A 24,630-nucleotide genomic window follows, 5' to 3' on the forward strand; every position below is an offset into this window, starting at 1 on the left:
CCTCCTCCAGTTAAATATTTTTACTCTTGATTGTTCCTTGCCCTTTTCCATAACTATTCTAAGCCTGATGATATTATGATCATTATGCCCCAAATGCTCTCCCACTGAAACATGCTACACATGGGAAGATGGTGGCATAGTGGTAAAGTCACTGGGTTCAAACCCCACCATGGCAGTTGGTGAAATTTAAATTCAATTAATAAATTCAATTAATTAATAAAAATTGGAATTTAAAGCCAGTCTCAGTAATGGTGCCATGAAACTATTATCGATTGTTGTAATAAAAAAAACCCATCTGATTCACTAATGTGCTTTAGGGAAGGAAATCTGCCATCCTTACCTGGTTGGACCGACATGTGACTCCAGACCCACAGCAATTAGCTGCCCTCTGAAATGGCCTAGCAAGCCTCTCAGTTGTCAAGGGCAATTAGGGATGGGCAAAAAATTCTGGCCTTGCCAGCGATGCCCACCTCCTATGAATGAATTTTTAAAAATTGCCCCAATTCACTCCCTTCAGTCCCCAGTACTAGATCCAGTACTACTTCCATCCCTGTGGGGATAGCTGGAAATTCACTGATCAAGAAGGTTCTCCAATACACATTTCAGGAATTCAACCTCTCTTTGCCCTTTACATTGTTACTATCCCAGTCTATAGTCAGGATAATTGAAGTTCCCCATTATCACTACTCTATAATTCTTGCATCTTTCTGTAATTCAGCTGCAAATGTTCTCCTCTATCTCCTTCCCAGGATGTGCTGATCAGTAATATGATAGCTCTCCATTGTTCCTTAATTCTAACCAATAGATTCAGTCTTTGAATCTTCAAAAACATCATCCCTCACCAGTGTTATCAGAGAATCAGAGAATGGTTACAGCAGAGAGAGAGGCCAATCGTCCCGTCGTGTCTGTGCTGGGTCTCTGCAAGAGCAACTTGGTTAGTCCCACTCCCTCACCCTTTCCCCATAGCCCTGCAAAGTTTTTCTCTTTAGATAATTCCCCAATTCCTTTCTGAAACCTACAATTGAATCTGACTCCACCACACTCTCAGGTAGTGCATTCCAGATCCTAAACACTTGCTGTGTAAAAAGGTTTTTCTTCATGTAGCCATTGGTTCTTTTGCCAATCACCTTAAATTGGTTTACTCTGGTGCTCAACCCTTCCGCCAATGGGAACAATTTCTCTCCGTTAACTCTGTATAGATCCCATGTGATTTTGAACACTTCTATCAATTCTCCTCTCAATCTTCTTTTCTCTAAGAAGAACAGCCCCAGCTTCTCCAATCTATCCACGTAACTGAAGTCCCTCATCCCCGAAACATTCTCATAAATCTTTTCTGCACCCTCTCTAAAGACTTCTTCAAGTGTGGAGCCCAGAGTTGGACAATATTCCAGTTGAGGCCGAACCAGAGTTTTAAAGAGGTTCATCATAACTTCCTTGCTTCTGCAGTCTATGTCTCTATTTATAAAATCCAGGATCCCCCATATGTCTTTTTAACCACTTTCTCAATCTATCCTGCCACCTTTAACAATTTGGGCACATATAACCCTATGTCTCTCGATTCCTGCACACTCTTTAGAGTTGTGCCCTTTATTTTATATTGTCTCTCCTCCTTCTTCCTACCAAAATGTACGACTTCACACTTCTCTGCATTAAACTTCATCTGCCACATGTCCACCCTTTCCCAGCCTGTCTGTGTCCTCTTTAAGTCTACCATCCTCCTCATAGTTCAAAATACTTCCAAGTTTTGTGCCATCTGCAAATTTTGAAATTGTGCCCTGCACACCGAAGTCGAGGTCATTAACATATAACAAGAAAAGCCGTGATATAATAAAAGCAAAATACTGCAGATGCTGGAAATCTGAAATAGAAACAAGAAATGCTGGAAATACTCAGGTCTGGCAGCATCTGTGGAGAGAGAAGCAGAGTTAACGTTTCAGGTCAGTGACCCTTCTTCAGAACTGGCAGAGGCTAGAAATGTAACAGGTTTTAATCATGTAAAGTGGCGGTGGGGCAAAAGATAACAAAAGAGGTGTTGATAGGGCAAGGTCATAGAGAACAACTGACCAGAAGGTCATGAAGCAAGGGCAAACGTTATGTTAATGGTGTGGTGAAAGACAAAGCGTTAGTACTGAGAGGGTTTTAATTGACAGAAAACCGAGCAGCCTGGCCCCAAGCACAAACATGGAAAAAAAGCGGGTAGGCACAGAACAAATAAACTAAAATAAAATAAACACAGAAAGAATAAAAAAGAAAAAACAAAAAAGAAAAAGAAAAAGGAGGGCCCGTCACACTCTGAAATTATTGAACTCAATGTTCAGTCCGGCAGGCTGTAGTGTACCTAATCGGTAAATGAGGTGCTGTTCCTCGAGCTTGCGTTAATGCTCACAGCATTCCTGGAAGAAAAGCAGTGAACCTAGTACCAACCCAAGAAACTCCACTATACCTTGCTTCAGTCCAAAACACAAACTCCCCACTACCCTCTGTTTCCTGTCACACAACTAACTTCGTATCCATGCTGCCACTGTCTTCATGGTGCAGGACACTATAAACATCCACAGATATCAGATAAGCAAGGAGTTAATGGAAGGAAAGATCTTGTAACAGTCTCTATCACGAGGGACAAAATATTTGACAAACTAATGGGACTAAAGGCAGACAAGTCGCCAGGAACTGATGGTCTGCATCCAAATATTTTAAAGGAAGTGGCTGCAGAGATAGTGGAGGCATTGGTCAAAATAATCCAGAACTGACTGGATTCCGGGAGGGCACCAGCTGATTGGAAAACCGCTAATATGACGACCCTGTTCAAGAAGGGAGGGAGACAAAAAGCAGGAAACTATAGGCCAGTCAGCCTAACATTGGTCGTTGGGAAAATGGTAGAGTACATCATTAAGGAAGAAATAGCAGGACATTTAGAAAAGCTTAACGCAATCAAACAGAATCAACATGGTTTTGTGAAAGGGTTTGACAAATTTGCTAGAGTTCTTTGAGGATATAACAAGCAGAGTTGATAAAAAGGAACCGGTAGATGTAGTGTACTTGGATTTCCAGAAGGCATTTGATAAAGTGCCACATAAAAGATTATTGCACAAGATAGGAGCTCACGGTATTGGGGGTAATGTATTAGCATGGATTGAGGATTGGTTAACTCACAGAAGAGAGTCAGGATTAATGGGTCTTTTTCAGGTTGGAAAGACGTAACTAGTGGAGTGCCACAGGGATCAATCCTAGGGCCTCAATTATTTACAATCTATATTAATGACTTGGAGGTGGGGGCACACTGTAATATATCCAAATTTGATGATACAAAAATAGGTGGGAGGGTATGTTGTGATGAGGACATAAGGAATCTGCAAGAGGATATAGATAGGTTGAGTGAGTGGGCAAAAACTTGGCAGATGGAATTTAATGTAAGAAAGTGGGAGGTCATGCACTTTGGTAGGAAGAATCAAAAGGCAGACTATTATTTAGATGGAGAGACACTCCAAAAAAGTGCAGCACAGAGGGATCTGGGTGTTCTTGTGCATGAAACACAAAAAGTTAGCATGCAGGTGCAGCAAGTAATTAAGAAGGGAAATAGAATGTTGGCCTTTATTACTAGGGGGTTGGAGTTTAAAAATAGGGAAGTCTTGTTACAACTGTACAGGGTGTTGGTGAGGCCATACCTGGAGTACTGGGTACAGCTTTGGTCCCTGTATTTAAGAAAGGATATATTGGCATTGGAGGCAGTTCAAAAGAGATTCACTAGGCTGATTCCTGGGATGAAGGGGTTGACTTATTAAGAACGGCTAAACAGGTTAGGTCTTTATTCATTAGAGTTTAGAAGAATGAGGGGTGATCTTATTGAAACGTACAAAATTCTGAAAGGGCTTGACAGGGTAGATGTTGAGATGATGTTCCCACCAATGGGGGAATCTCGAACTAGGGGACATAGTTACAGAATAAGGGGACACTCATTTAAAACTGAGAAACGAAGGAATTTCTTCCCTCAGAGGGTATTGAATGTCTGGAATTCTCTACCCCAGAGAGTTGTGGAGACTAGATCACTGAAAGTATTTAAAGAGGAGGTAGATAGATTTTTGAAATATTGGGGAGTTGAGGGTTATGAGAAGCTGGCACGAAAGAGGAGTTGAGCTCTGGGGCAGATCAGCCATGATCTTATTGAATGGCAGGCAGGCTTGAGGGGCCGAATGGTCTACTCTTGCTCCTGTTTCTATTTCTTATGTTCTATGTTCTTTTATTCCATGGGCTTCAACTCTGCTGGTGAGACTGTTACGTAGCACTTTATCAAATGGCTTTGGAAGTCTATGCCCACCACAACCATATAACCCTCATTAACCACCTACATTACCTAATCAAAAAACTCAAGCAAGTTAATTAAACACAGAGTTCTGAAGAAGGGTCACTGACCTGAAACGTTAACTCTGCTTCGCTCTCCACAGGTGCTGCCAGACCTGCTGAGTATTTCCAGCATTTCTTGTTTTTAGTTAAACACAATTTGCTTCAGAGCTGACTTTTCCTAATTAATCCACACATGCCCAAGTGACTGTGATTTGTTCTGGATTATTGTTTCTATAAACTTTCCCAACACCAAGGTTACACTGACTGGCCTGTAGTTGCTGGATTTATCCTTAAACCCTTTTTTGAACAAGGATGCAACATCTGCAATTCTCTAATCCTCTGGAACCATCTCCATATCTCAGAAGGAGTGGAATATTATGGCAAGTGGCTCCACAATTTCCACCCTTACTTCCTTCAGTCTCTTCGGATGCATCCCATTCGGTCCTGGTGACTTATCAACTTTAAGTTATGTCAGCCTTTCTGATACCTGAGCATTAATTTTTAGCGCAGCCAGTATTTCAATTACCTCCTCTTTCACTATGACTTTGACAGCATCATCTTCTTTGGTAAAGACAGATGCAAAGTGTTAGGATTACTTGGTTCATGGTTTACATTGATATTTTGGAGTCATTTTTAGTTTTGAGGAATTAAATTTGTAGCTCTAAGAATTTCAGAAGGTTGCAGATCACCCAAGATCAAAGATCTCTCCACGAGTGCTTACAGAGACAGAGTTAGAGAGGTGAGAGCCATAAAACAGTAGGTTGCCTTGTTTAGTTGGGAGTTGGAACCAGAACATCTAGAAGATATTGTTCTGTCATTGTTAGCGATAGCAAATATTCACGTGGGTATCAGAAATCAAAGAGGTGTTTTGAGAGTTAGAGGCAATCAGTTTAAATTGTTATAAAAGCAAAATACTGCTGATGCTGGAAATCTGAAACAAAAACAAGAAATGCTGGAATCCCTCAGCAGGTCTGGCAGCATCTGTGGAAAGAGAAGCAGAGTTAACGTTTCGGGTCAGTGACCCTTCTTCGGAACTGACAAATATTAGAAAAGTCACAGATTATAAACAAGTAAGGTGGGGGTGGGGCAAGAGATAACAAAGGAGAAGGTGCAGATTGGACCAGGCCACATAGCTGACCAAAAGGTCCCTTACAATCAGAAACAGGGGAATTTATTATGGGGAATAAAGAAATGGCTGACCAACTAAATGCATACTTTGGTTCTGTCTTCACAAAGGGGGACACAAATATCATACCAGAAATGTTGGGGAACACAGGGCTTAGTGAGAGAAAGGAACTGAAAGAAATCAGTATTAGTAGAGAAATGTTGTTGGGGAAATTGATGGGATTGAAGGCCGATAAATCCCCAGGGCCTGATGGTATGCATCCCAGAGTACTAAACGAAGTGGTCTTAGAAATAGTGGATGCATTGGTGGTCATCTTCCAAGACTCTATAGACTCTGGAACAGTTCCTACAGATTGGAGGGTAGCTAATGTAACCCCACTATTTAAAAAGGGAGCTAGAAAGAAAACAGGGAATTATAGACCAGTCAGCCTGACGTCAGTAGTTGGGAAATTTCTAGAGTTCAATATCAAAGATTTTATAGCAGAGCACTTAGAGAACAGTGGTAGAATCGGGCAGAGTCAGCATGGATTTACAAAAGGGAAATCATGCTTGACAAATCTACTAGAATTCTTTGATGATGTAACTAGTCGAGTTGATGAGGGGGAGCCAGTGGATGTGGTTTATTTGGACTTTCAGAAGGTTTTCGACAAAGTCCCACATAAGAGATTAGCATGTAAAATTAAAGCACATGGGATGGGGGTAGTGTGTTGCGCTGGATAGAAAATTGGTTGGCAGACAGGAAACAAAGAGTAGGGATAAATGTGTCTTTTTCCGAATGGCAGGCAGTGACTAGTGGGCTACCGCAGGGATCGGTGCTAGGACCCCAGCTATTCACAATATACATTAATGATTTAGATAAGTTTTTAGTTTTAGAGATACAGCACTGAAACAGGCCCTTCGGCCCACCGAGTCAGTGCCGACCATCAACCACCCATTTATACTAATCCTACACTAATCCCATATTCCTACCACATCCCCACCTGTCCCTATATTTCCCTACCACCTACCTATACTATGGCAATTTATAATGGTCAATTTACCTATCAACCTGCAAGTCTTTGGCATGTGGGAGGAAACCGGAGCACCCGGAGGAAACCCACGCAGACACAGGGAGAACTTGCAAACTCCACACAGGCAGTACCCAGAATTGAACCCGGGTCGCTGGAGCTGTGAGGCTGCGGTGCTAACCACTGCGCCACTGTGCTGCCCAAGGGTACTAAATGCAATATTGCCAAATTTGCAGATGACACAAAACTGGGATGGGAGGGTGAGTTGTGAGGAGGATGCAGAGAGGCTTCAGGGTGATTTGGACAGGTTGAGTGAGTGGGAAAATGCATGGCATATGCAGTATAATGTGGATAAATGTGAGGTTATCCACTTTGGTAGCAAAAACAGGAAGGCACATTATTATCTGAACGGCTATAAGCTGAGAGGGGAATATGCAGAGACCTGGGTGTTCTCGTACACCAGTCGCTGAAGGTAAGCATGCAGGTGCAACAGGCGGTAAAAAAGGCAAATGGTATGTTGGCCTTCATAGCGAGAGGATTCGAGTACAGGAGCAGGGATGTCTTGCTGCAATTATACAGGGCCTTGGCGAGGCCACACCTTAAATATTGTGTGCAGTTTGGTCTCTTTATCTGAGGAAGGATGTTCTTGCTATAGAGGGAGTGCAGCGAAGGTTTACCAGACTGATTCCTGGGATGGTGGGACTGACGTATGAGGAGAGATTTGAGTCGGTTAGGATCATATTCGCTGGAGTTCAGAAGAGTGAGGGGGGAATCTCATAGAAACCTATAAAATTCTAACTGGACTTGACAGGGTAGATGCAGGAAGGATGTTCCCGATGGTGGGGGAGTCCAGAACCAGGGGTCATAGTCTAAGGATATGGGTAAACCTTTCAGGACTGAGATGAGGAGAAATTTCTTCACCCAGAGAGTGGTGCGCCTGTGGAAGTCGCTACCACAGAAAGCAGTTGAGGCCAAAACATTGTATGTTTTCAAGAAGGAGTTATATATAGTTCTTGGGTCTAAAGGAATCAAAGGGTATGGGGTGGGAAGCGGGAACAGGCTACTGAATTGAATGATCAGCCATGATCATAATGAATGGAGGAGCAGGCTCGAAGGGTCGAATGGCCTACTCTTGCTCCTATTTTCTATGTTTCTATCCCACATGTACTACGTTGCTATGGAGGGAGATGATGCAGGAAGATTCATTTTGATCAGATTTTTTTTTCTGGGCGTTTGCTGACAGTCAGGCAGTTGGTCACAGAGAAGGCAGTTGGCTTTGGGAGCTGCTAGACTCAGGAGCAGAGTGGCCATCAGATCCAGGGTGTTTCTGTCTTGAGTAAGGTCCAGGTTCAAGGTGGGAAATCCAGATTCATGAGGTGGTAAAAGAGAACTGGAGAGTTGCCTAGCCAAATTTCCAGGGAGAATCCCCAGGAGCTCTCACACCTCAGAAGACAGCTGAGGAATTAAGGAAAAGCGAAGTGAATTCCGAAGAGCTGTGGTACACTTCAGATTGGTTCCAGGAGAAGTGAGCAAACCAAGATTCTGTAACATATAGGGGAACTCTTTGGGTGGAAGTAACAGTCAAATAGCAGTGTACTGTTGAGATTAGGTTAAAGTATGAGTATTTTCAAATTGTAGTGTTAGTAGTGTTTTGCTTTGCTTTACTCTTGTGCAGTGAAGTTTTTTGTTTAAAAGGTGAAATCTTATGGTGTAATTCTTTCAGTAATAACTGGAAATTCGACTTTCTTTTTTTGAACGTTAATAGTCCCTAACAGGATCGTAACTAAAGTACTCATTTAGTGCCTCAGCCACGCCCACTGCCTCCATGAATAGATCCCTTTTTTGGTCCCTAAACTGTCCCACCCTTCCTCTTACTTCCTTTTTACTGTTTATATGCCTATAGAAAACTTTTGGATTCCCTTTTATTTTAGCTGTCTCTTCTCATACTCTCCCTTTGCTTCTCAGAATTTGGAACCATAGAAAAGTTACAGCACAGAAAGAGGCCATTCAGCCTATCATGTCTGCGCCAGCTGAAAAAACTAGCCGCCCAATCTAATCCCACCTTCCAGCGCCTGGTCCTTAGCCCTGCAGGTTACAGCACTTCAGGTGTATGTCCAGGTACCTTTTAAAAGAGTTGAGGGTTTCTGCCTCCACCATCGATCCAAGCAGTGAATTCCAGACAGCCACCACCCTCTGGGTGAAAATATTTACCTCATGTCCCCTCTAATTCTTCTACCAATCACCTTAAATCTGTGCCCCCAGGTAATTGACCTCTCCGCTAGGGGTAACAGGTCCTTCCTGTCTACTCTATCAAGGCCCCTCATAATTTTGTACACCTCAATTAAGTCACTCCTCAGCTTCCTCTGTTCTAAGGAAAACAACCCAAGCCGATCCAATCTTTCCTCATAGCTGCAACTTTCAAGCCCTGGCAACATTCTTGTAAATCTCCTCTGTGGAGAGATAAAAACAGAGTTAAAGTTTCAGGTCAATCAGAAAGGTCATCAACCTGAAGCGTCACCTCTGTTCCTCACTCCACAGATTGCTGCCAGACCCACTGAGTATTTCCAGCACTTTGTTTTTTTTAAATTGGGGTTAAGGCTACACGAAACTAGAGAGAGCCGTACTCTGTGCAACTGCAGAGAGCTGGGACTTATGGCGGCACCGCCAGTAATGTGAGGGGTGCATGAGCCTAGAGTCAGAGGAAGAGAGAATATAGTGGAGGGAAAAAAATTGTAAGGCAGAAGGAGGTTACATAGACAGAGAAGGGAAAGGTCATGGAGGAATTAAAACACTTACGATGTGAAACCCACTTACTCATGCTCCTCCTCATCGGATGAGGTGGTGGAATCCTCTGGCATGTGACTTACTGCAGGCATTCCCACCCACTTCGGCTCAAGACCAAACAACTTCAGGTAATGCACTTGGACTAGTGACGGTGTCACCTTCTTGGCAGGCCCAGCTTATCCATCCTGCTCAACTTAAGACCACTCCTCACCAGGCAATCCATTCAACCATCTTCACTGGGAAAACAAAAAAGATACACATCAGAATATCAGGAAATAGCGGGCGTTTTTGAGGCATGTCTGACTTGTCTTCTATAATAATTATTCCTCCTGCCTGACCCTGCTAGTTCTGTTGATGGGTTCCACTACAAACATTAACTTGCATTTTGCTAACCGATGTTGACTTGCAGAGTTCCAACATTTGTGGATTTTTTTTTAGATACATTAAAATGCTTTGAAACCTATCTTTCTGGATAATTATCTGAAGAGAAAATGGCTTAGCTCAAATTTTAAGATTATTTTTCCTCATTCTTGAATCCCTATCAGAGAAAATAGTTTATTTGTATCTACCCTGTCTAATCCTTTCAACATTTTAAACACACTGATCAGATCACCACTCAACCTTCTAAACTCAAGAGCATACAACCTGTCCTCATAATTCAACCCTCTAAGTTCCGGTATCATTATTGCCAATCTGTTCTGCATCCCTCCAAGGCCAATATACCCTTCCTGAGGTGCAGTGTCCAGAACTGAATACAGTACTTGAGATGGGGTCTAGATTGTACTGCCCCTCTCTAATGCATTTCTGATTTTCTCTCCTCCTGCCTGAGAGAGGTCATTCATGGTACAGACACCCCCACTTTGACATTTAGAGCTAAAATGAGGCTCAGATTCGCCACACAGAGGCTGACAGAAGATTTTCAGGAGGTGCAAGAATGAAACATAGAAACACATCATGTCAGTGCTGTCCAGAAAAGAGCAATGAAGTCTAATCCCACCTTCCAGCCTTTGGTCCATTGGCCTGTAGGGCACTTCAAGTGCACATCCAAGTACTTTTTACATACAATGAGGGTTTCTGCCTCGCCCACCCTGTCAGGCAGTGAGTTCCAGAGCCCCGTCGCCCTCTGAGTGAAAACATCTCTCAACTCCCCTCTAATCCTTCCACCAATTACTTTAAATCTATGCCCCCTGGTTATTAAGGCCCCTGTGTTAACAGAAAGAGGTCCTTCCTATCCACTACCTAGGCCCTCTCAATTTAAACTTCCTTCAGTCTCCTCTGTTCCAAAGAAAACAACTCCAGTCGATCCAATCTTTCCTCATAGCTAAAATTCTCCATTACTGGCAACATCTTCGTAAAGCTCCTCTGTACCCTCTCTGGACAATCACATCCTTCCTGTAATGATGTGAGCATGACGGCACACAGTAATCTAGCTGCGGTCTAACTGGTGTTTTATATAGTTCCAGTATAGCCTCCTTGCTCTTGTTTTCTACGCCTCAGCTAATAAAAGAAAATATTCCGCATGCCTTAATCACTTTATCAACCTGTCCTGCTACCTTCAGGGATATGTGGACATGCACTCCAAGGTCCCTCTGTTCCTCTATACTTCTCAGAATCCAACAAATTATTGTGTACTCCCCTGCCTTGTTTGCCCTCCCCCAATGCATTAGCTCACATTTCACCAGATTGAATTCCATTTGCCACTTTTCTGCCCACATGACCAGCCCATTGATATCTTCCTGCAGTCTACAGCTTTCTTCCTCACCATTAAGCACATGGCCAATTTTTAGCTCATCTGCAAACTTCTTAGATTTAAATGATACCGGCAGCGAGAGCTCTTTCTTCCATCCATGAGGCAGAGGGTGGCACTGGGCACCGAGGAATGCTCAGTATAAGGGGACATGCTACAACAGCACTGGTTCGTTGATGACATGTACACCTTTGAGAATGTGGACTTCACATTTGATTAAGTCAATGATATACATACCACGAACAGTAAGGGACCTAGTACTGAGCCCTGTGGAACCCCACTGGAAACAGCCTTCTGGTCACAAAAACACCCATCAACTATTACCTTTTGCTTCTAGCCACTGAGACAATTTTGGATCCAATTTGCCACTTTCCCTTGGATCCTATTAGCTTTTGATTTTCTGATCCGTCTGCCATGTGGGACCATGTCAAAACCCTTGCTAAAGTCCATGTAGACAATAACAAACACACCACTCTCATCAACATTCCTTGTTACCTCCTCAAAAAATTCAATCTAGTCAGACACAATCTTAACAAATCCATGCCGACTTTCTTTGATTAATCTGTGCCATTCTAAATGACACTTTTTACTGCCTCTCAAAATTTTTTCCAATAATTTGCCCACCACCAGGGTTAGGCTGACTGGCCTGTAATTACTCGGGCTATCCCTTTCTTCCTTTTTAAAAAAAAAAGGCACAATGTTAGCAATCCTCTGGCTCCATGCCTGTAAACAGAGAGGTTTGGAAAATGATGATCAGACCCTCCACTATTTCTTTCCTTGCTTCTCTTAGCAGCCTGGGATACATTTCATCTGGGCCTGGTGATTTATTCACTTTAAAGAATGCTAACCACCTTAATATTTCTTCTTTCACTATGCTTATCTTCCCAATATTTCACACTCCTCTGCCTTAACTATAATGTCTCCACTGCCCCCTCTTTTGTGAAGACAGACACAAAGTATTCATTAAGAACCATGCCCACATCTTTCGCCTCCACACATAAGTCACTTTTTTGGTCACTAATCAGTCTTCCTCTTTCCATAGTTCTCCTTTTGCTCTTCATGTATTCATAAAACATCTTTGGCTTTCCTTGATTTTACTTACCAATAATTTTTCATGTCCTCTCTTTGCTTTCCTAATTTCCTTTATAATTTCAACCTTGCACTTTCTACACTCCTCTAGACTTTCTGCAGTACTGAGTTCTTGGCATCAGACACATGCTGCCCTTTTTTGTCTTATGCTACTCTGTATGCTCTCTGACATCCAGGGCAGTCTAGATTTGGGGGTCCCACCTTTCTTAATGGGAATGTTTTTGTTCTGGACTCTCAATATCTTCTCCCACTCCTCGGACACTGATTTACCTTCAAGTAGCTGTTTCCAGTTCACTTTTGATAAATCACATCTCAGCTCAGTAAAATTGGTCTTTTCCCAATTTAAAACTTTTACTCTTGGTCTTTGTCCTTTTCTATAACTAAACTGAGTTATGAGCACAAACACCAAAATGCTCTCCCACTGATATCCCTTCCTCCTGCCCAGCTTCATTCCTTAAAACTAAGTCCAGAACTGCCCCTTCTCTTGTTGGGCTTGCTATGCACTGGCTGAAAAAGTTCTCCTGAATGCATTTTAAGAATTCTGCACCCTCTATCGATTTTACACTGATTTTATCCCAGTTAATATTAGGGGGTTGAAATCCCCAACTATTAGTGCCCTATTGTTTGTGCACTTCTCAGTAATTTTCCTATACATCTGCATCTTCCATCTCCCTCTGACTTTTAGGGGTCAATCGTAGACTCCCAGCAGTGTGTGTTCTTCAGTTTGATGATTCTTCTAGCAAATCATTCCTCCTCATAGCTGTGACTGTTTCCTTAACCAATCTATCCCTTCTGAAAACCCTGTAACCAGAAATGTTGAGCTGCCATTCCTGCCCTTCTTTAAGTCACGCTTCAGCAATAGCTGCGATATCATATTTGCAAGTGTCCATCTGTGCCCTCAGCTCAACTGCCTTATTCACTAGACTCTGTGCACTGAAGTATATACCTCTAATCAGTGAACAGCTCCTTGGTTGTCTCAATTTCTAGCCTTTGTTTCCGCGACCTTCCACACTCAGTTACTAACTGTCTGCGTTCTATTTCCAACTTTGCTTCTTTCCCTTCTAAATCTACGCTCAGGTAGCCATAGCCCATTCAAGCTGGTTTAAACCCTACCTAACTGCACAAGCAAACCTCCCTGCCATGATATTGGTCCTAGCTCTATTGAGGTCCAACTTGTATAGGTCCCACCTTCCCAGAACCAATCCCAATGCCTCAGGAATCTAAAGCGCTCCCTCCTGCACCATCTCTCCAGCCACATATCCAGCTGCACTATCCTCACTAGTGCGTGGCACTGGGAGTAACGAGATGATTACTACCTTTGAGGTCCTGAAATTTCTTTCCTAGCTCCCTGAAATCTGCCTGCAGGACCTCATCCCTCTTTCTACCTATACCATTGGTACCAATATGGACCACGACCTCAGGCTGTTTATTCTCCCCACTCAGAATATATTCCTACAGTCGTTCAGTGACACCCTTGACCCTGGTACCAGAAAGGCAACTTACCATCCTGATATTGGCAGTATTGCCCCAGCAATACAGTAATAGGGAGCAGGGAGCCTCTAATGGAATTGTGTTTCGATGCTGGCTTTGTTCTTAAACTATCCCACTTAACACATTGGCAGACCCACACAACACAATAGAGGGTGCCCTCAGTGCGAAGATGGGACTTGTTCTCCACCAAGACTGTGTGATGATCGCCCTACTAATACCATCTGGATAGATGCACCTGAGACAGGTAGATTGGCGAGGGTAAGGTTAATCAGAATCATAGAAAGTTTACGGCACAGAAAGAGGTCACTTGGCCCATTGTGCCTGCGCCGGCCGAAAACAAGTAGGTTACTCCCTCATTTTGGGTGCTTACGGTCATTTTGTAGTACATTGGATCAGCAATTGTATAATTGGGCTCTTCGTAATTCAGTCACAAATATTAGTTTCCAGTTCTGCATTCACCTTAAGTGTTTGATAGTATAGCATCTTAAAAAGCATAATTATTTGCGGTACAGAGCTCCAAAATTCGACCACCCTTTGTGTGTAGAAGTGTTTCCTAATTTCACTCTTGAAATGTCTGGCTCTAATTTTTAGACTATGCCCCCAGTCCCAGAGTTCCCAACCAGCAGACATAGTTTCTCTCTATCTACCCTAACTCACAACCACCTTCTCAAGGGCAATTAGGACGTGAAACAAATGCTGGCCTTGTCAGCTATGCCAACAATCCTTGAAACGAATAAAAAAACCCTATCTGTTGCCCTTAATATCTTAAACTTTGATCAAATCATCACTTAACCTTCTAAATTTTTGTGTAATCTTTCCTCATAATTTAACCCTTGAAAAATCAAAAAGTCCAGGTATTATTCTGGTAAATCTATGCTGCACTCGCTCCAAGGCCAATACATCCTTCCTAAGGTGTGGTGCATAGAACTGCTCACAGTAACTCCAGGTGTGGTCTAACCAGGGCTTTGTATAGCTGATGTATGACTTTGACCACTTGAATTCCACTCCTCTAAGGACTAGGGCTAAGGGGAAAAAGTAGGGAGAGTAGGACTAACTGAGCCGGCACAGGCATGATGTGAATGGTTTCCTTCTATGCTCTCCAAATCCATGAATACTATAAAAGAAATGAACAAGTGGTACTTTAATGTCACTAGAAGAAGTGTCAGACAAGCTGAAGTCATGGCATAATCACAGCTAATATTAAAAATAAAACCGTGCACCAGAAACATATAGGGGCATGGGAGAGGACAAATAGAGCATTCACAACAATAAGACGCTTCTACTGTGTGCTGAAAAACCAAATGAAATAAAGTTGCAGCGCAGATACAAAGAGCAGAACGAGCTAGACAGAAGGGAGCTGAGGCTGGCTGAAGCAAAGCAGATCTGTAAAAGGGAAAGCCTAGCAACTGAAAAACACGACAGGACTCAAGGAAAAGTCATGCAGATATGCTAGCAATATAGTGATATAAAAACAAGAAATGCTGGAACCACTCAGCAGGTTGGCAGCATCTGTGGAAAGAGAAGCAGAGTTAACGTTTCGGGTCAGTGACCCTTCTTCGGAACTAGCAATATAGTGAAATGGGTGAGCCTTGTGATGGAGCTAATCTGTGAGTCAAGGCATTGTGTTACAACAGAAACTTTAACAGAACAAATAAATGACTGACAACTATAGTTATCTCCATATACTATTTAAGTGCTATAAATAGGAACTTACACACCCATTGTTATTCCTCATTACAAATTAATGAGTAGAAACACAGCAGCTGACAATCATTGTATTTCCCAAGTAATCCATTGAATAGAGGGCACGTTTAAAAGCACAAGTGTTGTGTGCTCAGTGAAGCCAGTGACATTTATTATCCAGTGTTAATAGATTAATGTAAGTCTAAGTGCAGCAGCCATGGGAATTAGGGCAGACCGAACTTCAGAAACTGCAATTTGATCCACTTAAAACAGAATGTTCCATCACTCTCTCTTAGACAAACTCTCGGGAATGAGGATGACTTTCTTCCACTCCAGTGTTGTGGGTCCTTAGGTGATTGAATAGTCCAATTCTGGATCTGCACACTCTGCCACAGGTGGGGCAGGTGGTGTTTGGTGAGGCGAGTGAATGGGATACTCAAAATTCTGAACACTCCTGCTGCTGTTTGCACTTGGTCACTGCATGGGTATGTTGACGTTGTTAGAACTGGCTGGCACCTTCGTGGATGCTTCTTCTCCATTTTGGGCAGTCTCGGGCAAGAGATTCCCACAAATCAGTGGAGAGGTCACATTTTTTCATATAGTGTTGGTTACAGAGCATCGGAAGGCAAGGCTGGATAAGCCTCAACCAGTAACCAAAAGATAGGTCAGTGCATTGAACAATGAGATGTAGAAAGTGCAGTGTGAATATATTGACTGATTCATACCTGTGAAATCCATTTAGAACCTTGTGTTCTGAGCCTGCAGTAGCACCAGTCTATCACATTGAAAACCATCAAATGTGGCAATCTGGCAGAGTCAAATACCAGGTGTGCCAAGTGTAATGCCAGCTGGAAACAGATTCCAAACTCTGCTGGGCTGTGTACATTTCAGATTTCATCCAACGGTCCTTATGAGAAACTTTGGTGAAAACCCAAGCCTTGCTGTGCAGGACACCACCAAGAATCAAAACAATAAGTTTGCTGATGATACAAAGGTAGATGGAAAGGTAAGCTGCGGGGAGGATGTAGAGAGGCTGAAAAGAGATATAGACAGGTTAAGTGAGTGAGCAACAAGATGGCAGATGGAGTATAATGTAGGGAAGTGTGAAGTTATTCACTTTCTTTGTAAGAATAGAAAACAGAATCTTTTTAAAAGTTGTGCAACTTGTGTCAATGTTCAAAGAGACTTGGGTGTGCTTATAAAAGGAACACAGAAAGTTAACATGTGGGTACAACAAGCCTCTTGTTCAGAGCCAGGGACACCATCCGCTCGGTCTTCAGGAAAACACAGCCTTCCCATACATTTTCGAGGCAGCAACAATGGCCAAGGGGCCAACAACCTCGGCCATTGCTTTTACACAAGCCTCTATTGACATGTTGGGGTGGGCACAGCTCTTGACCCCATGCCTTGACGTTATCAGCTCGAATGACAACCGGACAACAGGTGCAGCTGCAGCAGCCGCAGCAAATGAGCGAGAAGGCCCCGCCACCAATGAAGAAAGGCTTGCCATGAGATCGAACAGCCACGCCCACCCCTAAGAAACAAAGCAAATGACAGGTTTTAAAAAAAAATTTAAACAATATGATTGGCGGGGGGGGGGGGGGGGGGGGGGGGAAATAGGTGTAGAGGAGGATGGGTGGAAAGGAAGAGGAAAAGGAGTGGATTGATGGCTGAGTTGTGGAAGGGAGAGAAAGGCTGCGAGGATGTTGCTCTTAAAGAGTTAACTAAAGAAGTTAAGGAAAGCATCAAACATAAGGAAAAAGCATATAATTATGCAAAGATGAGTGGCAGGTCAGATGATTGGTCAGAATATCAAGAACGGCAGAGAATGACTAAAAGGTTAATCAGGAGAAAGAAATTAGAGTATGAGAGGAAGCTAACTAGAAACGTAAAAACAGATAGCAAAAGTTTCTACAGACATTGAAAAATGAAAAGAGTAAGTAAAGTGAGTGTTGGTCCTCTAGAGAGAGAATGGGGAGTTAATAGTAGATAATAAGGAAATGGTGGATGAAATGAACAAATATTTTGCTTCTATAGTCTTCACTATAGAGGATACAAAAAACATTCCAGTAATAGCTGTAAATCAGGAGGTAGAAGGAAGAGAGGAACTTGGTGAAATTACAATCACCAGAGAAGCGGTAATGAGCAAACTGATGGAGCTGTGGGCTGACAGGTCCCCAGGTCCTGATGGGCTTCATCCTAGGGTCTTAAAAGAAATGGCTAATGGGGTAGTAGATGCATTGGTGCTAATTTTTCAAAATTTGCTAGATTCTGGAAAGGTTCCATCAGATTGGAAAGTAGAAAATATAACCCCTCTATTCAAGAAGGGGGGTAACTATAAACCAGTTAGCTCGATGTCTGTCATGGGAAGGTTGTTAGAATCAATCATTAAGGAGGCTATAGCTGGGCATTTAGAAAAACTCAAGGTAATCGGGAATAGTCAGCATGGTTTTGTGAAAGGGAAATCATGTTTAACCAATTTACTGGAGTTCTTTGAAGGAGTAACATGTGCTGTGGATAAAGGGGAGCCCGTTGACGTACAGTACTTGGATTTCCAGAAGGCATTTGACAAGGTGCCACACAAAAGGTTATTGTGCAAAGTAGGATCTCATGGTGTAGGGGGTAACATATTAGCATGGATAGAAGATTGACTGGCTGACAGAAAACAGAGAGTATGCATAAATGGGTCCTTTACTGAGTAGCAGGATGTGACAAGTGGAGTCCCGCAGGGGTCTGTGCTGCGGCCTCAACTTTTTACAATTTATATCAATGACTTAGATGAGGGGAGTGATGGCATGGTAGCTAAATTTGCAGATGACACAAATATAGGTAGGAAAGTATGTTGTGAAGAGGACATAAGGAGGTTGCAGACTGATATAGATAGGTTCAGCGAGTGGGCAAAAATCTGGCAGATGGAGTATAATGTCGGAAAATGTGAAGTTGTTCACTTTGGCAGGAAGAATAAAGAAGCAGAGTATTTCTTAATCGGGGAATGACTGCAGAATTCCGAGTGCAGAGGGATCCAGGTATTCTAGTACATGAGTCACACAAGGTTAGTAAGCAGGTACAGCAAGTACTAAAGAAAGGTCACTGACCTGAAACGTTAACTCTGCTTCTCTCTCCACAGATGCCGCCAGACCTGAGTATTTCCAGCATTTCTTGTTTTTATCACAGCAAGTAATGAAGAAGGCTAATGGAATGCAATCTTTTATTATGAGAGGAATTGAAAATAAAAGTAAGGATGTTCTGCTTCAGTTATACAGGGCATTGGTGAGACCACATCTCGAATACTGTGTGCAGTTTTGATCTCCTTATTTAAGGAAGGATGTGAATGTGCTCGAGGCGGTTCAGAGGAGGTTTACTAGATTGATACATGGGATGAGCAGATTATCTTATGGGGAAAGGTTGGGCAGTCTGAACTTGTTTTCACAGGAGTTTGGAAGAGTGAGGAGAGACGTGATTGAAGTGCATAAAATCCTGAACGGTCTTGACAAGGTGGATGTGGAAAGGATGTTTCCTCTTGTGGGTGAGTACAGAACTAGGGGGCACTGTTTTAAAATTAGGGGTCACCCTTTATGGACACAGGCGAGGAGAATTTTTTTTCTCTCTGTGGATTGTGCCACTTTGGAACTCTCTGCCTCAGAAGGTGGTGGAGGCGGGGTCATTGAATATTTTTAAGGCGGAGGTAGATTGATTCTCTTGCCTAACAAGAACCTAAGATAATCGGGAGTAGATGGGAGTGTGGAATTCTAATTCGTGTGGTAAATAGGTGGTTGAAACACCTTACAGCAGAGTCCAAAGTCCAGTCTTCTAGTCAGGGGAGGCTCTTTGCTAGGGCCGACTGGACGACCCGGTTCTTTCCTCTTCTTGCTGTTGTACAAAGACTTTCTTCACCTGGGCAGCCCCAGCCGTCCTGAGCCAGGCAGTTGGGGTAACAAGGGAACTCCCTTTGTGCAGGATGGAGGAAAAGCATAGAATCTGGCTGTCCCACCCCTGGATCTTCCATCCTCTCCTCCCTCCGCAAAAGTCCAAACAAAAAAAAAGAGTTCTTCGGTGCTCTAACACCCATCTCTCCAAAATAAATTGTAGGTCCTGTTTTCTCTCCAATAGATGGAATCAGCTCCACACTTCTAAGTTGTAAGTTGCAGCTCTCAACTCTCCTCTCCAGTTGCAGCTCCCACCAGACTGCAGAGGTGCAGCTGCTTCGCCTGATTGCAAGCAGGAAGTGCTCCAAACTCTCCAGCCAATCCCGTGCTGTACCTGCCCTGGGATATTTGATGGGTTCAGTGTACAGGGAGCTTTACTATGTATCTAACCCCATGCTGCACTTGCCCCGGGAGTGTCTGGTGGGATTGCGCAGATGGAACTTTACTCTGTATGTAACCTGTCCGTACCTGACCTGCAAGCGTTTGATGTGTCAAAATCCTGGAATTGCCTAACCATCATGGGAGCATGTTGACTTTAAGAACTGGAGCAGTTCCAGAAATCTGCCAACTTCTCAGGGCAAGTAGGGATGAGTATTACTCATTCTGTGATTCTGTCAGCATTGCTTGGATTTACTTCCAACAGTTGCTGCTTTCTTTTTACCTGTGCCTGAATTATAAAGAACAAAGAACAAAGAAAATTACAGCACAGGAACAGGCCCTTCGGCCCTCCAAGCCTGCGCCGATCCAGATCCTCTATCTAAACATGTCGCCTATTTTCTAAGGGTCTGTATCTCTTTGCTTCCTGCCCATTCACGTATCTGTCTAGATACATCTTAAAAGACGCTATCGTGCCCGCGTCTACCACCTCCGCTGGCAACGCGTTCCAGGCACCCACCACCCTCTGCGTAAAGAACTTTCCAAGCATATCCCCCCTAAACTTTACCCCTCTCACTTTGAACTCGTGACCCCTAGTAATTGAATCCCCCACTCTGGGAAAAAGCTTCTTGCTATCCACCCTGTCTATACCTCTCATGATTTTGTACACCTCAATCAGGTCCCCCCTCAACCTCCGTCTTTCTAATGAAAATAATCCTAATCTGCTCAACCTCTCTTCATAGCTAGCGCCCTCCATAACCAGGCAACATCCTGGTGAACCTCCTCTGCACCCTCTCCAAAGCATCTACATCCTTTTGGTAATGTGGCGACCAGAACTGCACGCAGTATTCCAAATGTGGCCGAACCAAAGTCTTATACAACTGTAACATGACCTGCCAACTCTTGTACTCAATACCTCGTCCGATGAAGGAAAGCATGCCGTATGCCTTCTTGACCACTCTATTGACCTGCGTTGCCACCTTCAGGGAACAATGGACCTGAACACCCAAATCTCTCTGTACATCAATTTTCCCCAGGACCTTTCCATTTACTGTATAATTCACTCTTGAGTTGGATCTTCCAAAATGCATCACCTCGCATTTGCCCTGATTGAACTCCATCTGCCATTTCTCTGTCCAACTCTCCAGTCTATCTATATTCTGCTGTATTCTCTGACAGTCCCCTTCACTATCTGCTACTCCACCAATCTTAGTGTCGTCTGCAAACTTGCTAATCAGACCACCTATACTTTCCTCCAAATCATTTATGTATATCACAAACAACAGTGGTCCCAGCACGGATCCCTGTGGAACACCAGTGGTCACACGTCTCCATTTTGAGAAACTCCCTTCCACTGCTACTCTCTGTCTCCTGTTGCCCAGCCAGTTCTTTATCCATCTAGAATTATGTGTTCTGTTACACAGCACCTTCAATGTGAATGCAGTTGTCAAGTTTCCTACCACTCTCGTCATACATAAAACACAAACTCTTATAATTGGAATCATACTGGATACCTTCATGAAAAAAAATTACATAGAATGCAAGAAAATACAACAGTCAGAAACTCCATAAGGTTAGTCAGTGGCCAAGCATTATGGCTCCTCGACATGAGGAGTCCCAGGGGCTGAGATTGGAAAAGCACAGATTTCTGTAGGCAACCTGAGTCACTATTGTTCTGTATTGCAGCACATCAATGCAATAGTGGGACTGCTTCAACAAGAATTTCCTATTGCATCTGCAAGAACAGCCAGCTCCCTGCTGCACTTTTTATAGAAATGCTACCAGTAAATACCAAATTCCAATTTTCAGGAAACACTGATCAACTGCTGGTACAGGCTTCATGGGTCCCATTTGATAGGCTGTGCATAGCAACACTGACAAAAGCCTGAGTAAAGGCTACTCCCTCTACCCTGCCACTCAGTGTGTGAGAAATCAATAAGAGTTGAGGGGTACAATGCTTGATTCCAACAGAATGTACAATATCAGTGCCTCTGATTTACAGTGAGTTGATATGTTAAGTTGAACTTTTAAATTGTGCAATTTTATGGGATTGGCATTGGTATTTTTGGCTCGAATTCAATAATTATGGGCGGATTTGTTTGAAAAGTAAAAAGCAGCGGTTTCCAATTTCTCCTTCAACCTCATCTCGGCTAGCTCAGTCATCTTTCTAGAATCTGCTCAGATCCAATCTGGTGTTCCAGTTTTTGTACAGTCTTCTTCTTACACTTCATATTGTGGTCATTACTCCCACTATGTTCATCAACCTGATCCATTACATTTCTTAACCAGATTTAGCAATACCTCTTTCCATTGTAGGTCTGTACATATTTCAACCATTCCATTTCCTTTTCTCCATTTAGTTCCCTTCTCTCTCTCAAATCGATAAGTTGATCATTAAAATCTCCTTGAACAGTAATTTTGTTATTCCAATTCATCCTTCTACTCTGACTGCAGATTTCCTTCTCACAATTTGGAAATCTGTCATCGACATCTACGAATGTAACAAGCCCATTTTTATCTTGCACTTCCAAACATACTGACTGTCAGTCTCCCTTCCTTGTCTACATTAACTCTTTCTACAACATCTATTTCCCTTTTTACCAATATTGCCATTCTGTCTCCTTTCTTGTCCTTCCTAAATACATTTTATCCCAATATGTTTATCTTCTGGTTGCAGCCAGGTTTCTGTTAACTGTATATCTGTAGTTAGTAACAGCACTGTGGGTGTACCTACTCCACATGGACTGCAGCGGTTCAAGAAGGCAGCTCACCATCACCTTTTCAAGGACAATTAGGGATGGGCAATAACTGCTGCCCTAGCCAGCCATGCCCATATCCCACGAACAAATAAAACAAAAGTTAGGAAAGTAGAACAGCCTTTTTACTAAAAAAGAACAAAGACCCTTGTGACAGCCTGCAACCTCCAGATTATTTGAGTTGTAACTCTAAAATATTTACAAAAATCTGCAGTTTTAGGCATTGTACTTTTAGGATAAAAAGTGAAAAATACACCCAGACAAAAAATAAATCAACCAGGCTTTTCATGGGTTCCCGCTTGGCCCCATTTATAAAACTCTCAGTTGCTAACTAAAATACTGCTGATTCAAACCTTTCACAGGACTTGAGTACATAATCTACAATGAAACTCCAATTGAAGAATTGAAGAAATGCTGCACTTTACTGAACTATTTGCCAATTCCAGTGGACATTTTTAAGCTACAATAAAAAGATGAGAACATTGCTATGCACAAAGATGAGGGATATCAATCTAGATCATTCTTACATAACCATCTACAGTTCAACAATAACTTACATTTATATAGTGCCTTTAACCATAGAACCATAGAAAAGCTACAGCATAGAAAGGTAATTCAGCCCATCGTGTATGCGCCAGCTGAAAAAGAAATCTAGCCGCCCATTCTAATCCCACCTTCCAGCACCTGGTCCGTAGCCTTGCAGGTTACAACACTTCAGGTGCAGGTCCAGGTACCTTTTAATAGAACCATAGAAAAGTTACAGCACAGAAAGAAGCCAAATTAATGTAATAAAATGCCCCAAGGCACTTCACAGGAGCATTATAAAATGAAATATGATACCGAGCCATATAAGGAGATATTCGATCAGATGACTAAAATGTTGGACTAACATTTTAATGAGCGTCTTTTAGAAGAAAAGTGAGGTAGGGAGTCAGAGAGGTGTAGGGAGGGTATTACAGAGCAAAGGAAGTTAAGGATTGTATAAGATTATAGGAAAAGGCCTATAAAGTTGCCAGAAACAGTAGCAAACCCGAACATTGGGAGGATTTTAGAATACAGCAAAGGAGGACGAAGAAATGGAGAAAAAGAATAGAATATGAATGTAAGCTAGCAAAAAATATATAATCAGACTGTAAAAGCTTCTATAGGTAGGTAAAAAGGAAATGTTTGACTAAGACGAATGTGGGTCCATTACAGGAAGAGTCAGGAGAATTTATAATGGGGAATAGAGAAATGCCAGCGAAGCTAAATAATTACTTTGTGTCTGTCTTCACTGATGAAAATACAAGGAATCTCCCAGAATTAGAGATCCAAGGGATTAGGTCGAATGAGGAATTGAAGGAAATTAGTAAGAAGGTTGTATGGAGAAATTAATGGGGCTGAAGGTTGATAAGTCCCCAGGACCTGATATTCTACATCCCAGAGTGTTGAAAGAGGTAGCTAAGGAGATAGTGGATGCATTTGTGATCATCTTCCAAAATTCTATAGATTCTGGAGCAGTTCCTGCAAATTGGAAGGTCGCAAATGTCACCCCATTATTTAAGAAGGGAGGGAGAGAGAAAACAGGGAATTACAGACCTGTTAGCCTTACATCAGTCATTGGGAAAATGCTAGAATCTATTCTAAAGGATGCGATAAATGGACACTTGGATAATAATGATCTGATTGGGCATAGTCAACATGGATTTATGAATGGGAAATCATGTTTGACAAATCTGTTGGAGTTTTTGAATATGTTACTAACAGAATTGACAAAGGGGAGTCGGTGGACATGGTATACTTGGATTTTCAAAAGGCCTTTGATAAAATCCCCCACAGGAGGTTAGTTAGCAAAATTAATGCACATGGGATAGGAGGTAATATACTGGCATAGATTAAGGATTGGTTAACAGGCAGAAAATAGAGAGTAGGAATAAACGGATCATTCTTGTGTTGGCAGGCTGTGATTAGTGGGGTACCACAGGGATCAGTGCTTGGGCCCCAGCTGTTCACAATATAGATCAAGGATTCGGATGTGGGGACCAAATGTAGTATTTCCAAGCTTGCGGATGATGGAAAACTAGGTGAGAGAATGTGTGTTGTGAGGAAGATGCAAAGTGACTTCAAGGGGATTTGGACAGACTTAGTGAGTGGGCAAGAAAGTGACAGATGGAATATAATGTGGAAAAATGTGAGGTTATCCACTTTGGTAGGTGGAACAGAGCATTTCTTAAATGATAAGAGATTAGAAAGTGTAGATGTACAAAGGGACCTGGGTATCCTTGTCAATAAGTACTTGTTACGGCAAGGTGAGAAAGAGGTCTCGG

At 42.6% G+C, this 24,630-nt stretch overlaps 1 protein-coding gene across 11 annotated transcripts in view; it reads right to left on the reverse strand.

The window, feature by feature from the left end:
- Positions 1 to 24,630, reverse strand: part of ttll5 (tubulin tyrosine ligase-like family, member 5) — a 432,290-nt gene that overhangs the window by 402,094 nt on the left and 5,566 nt on the right. For 7 of the 11 annotated variants that reach the window (XR_010975642.1, XM_068038456.1, XM_068038447.1 and 4 more), the window contains one exon: positions 9,288 to 9,493. The exons of 1 other annotated variant lie outside the window; for it this stretch is intronic. Coding sequence is in view for 9 of the 10 variants with exons in the window: in XM_068038456.1 (XP_067894557.1) it covers positions 9,288 to 9,349 (62 nt within the window). In the remaining variant the exon portion in view is untranslated. Of the gene's footprint in view, positions 1 to 9,287; positions 9,494 to 22,881; positions 23,059 to 24,630 lie in introns of all 11 variants that reach the window. 3 more of the 11 variants (XM_068038451.1, XM_068038449.1, XM_068038450.1) reach the window with 3 other exon arrangements.

The sequence above is a fragment of the Heterodontus francisci genome, chromosome 9, assembly GCF_036365525.1.
Source record: "Heterodontus francisci isolate sHetFra1 chromosome 9, sHetFra1.hap1, whole genome shotgun sequence".
Classification (NCBI taxonomy): domain Eukaryota; kingdom Metazoa; phylum Chordata; class Chondrichthyes; order Heterodontiformes; family Heterodontidae; genus Heterodontus; species Heterodontus francisci.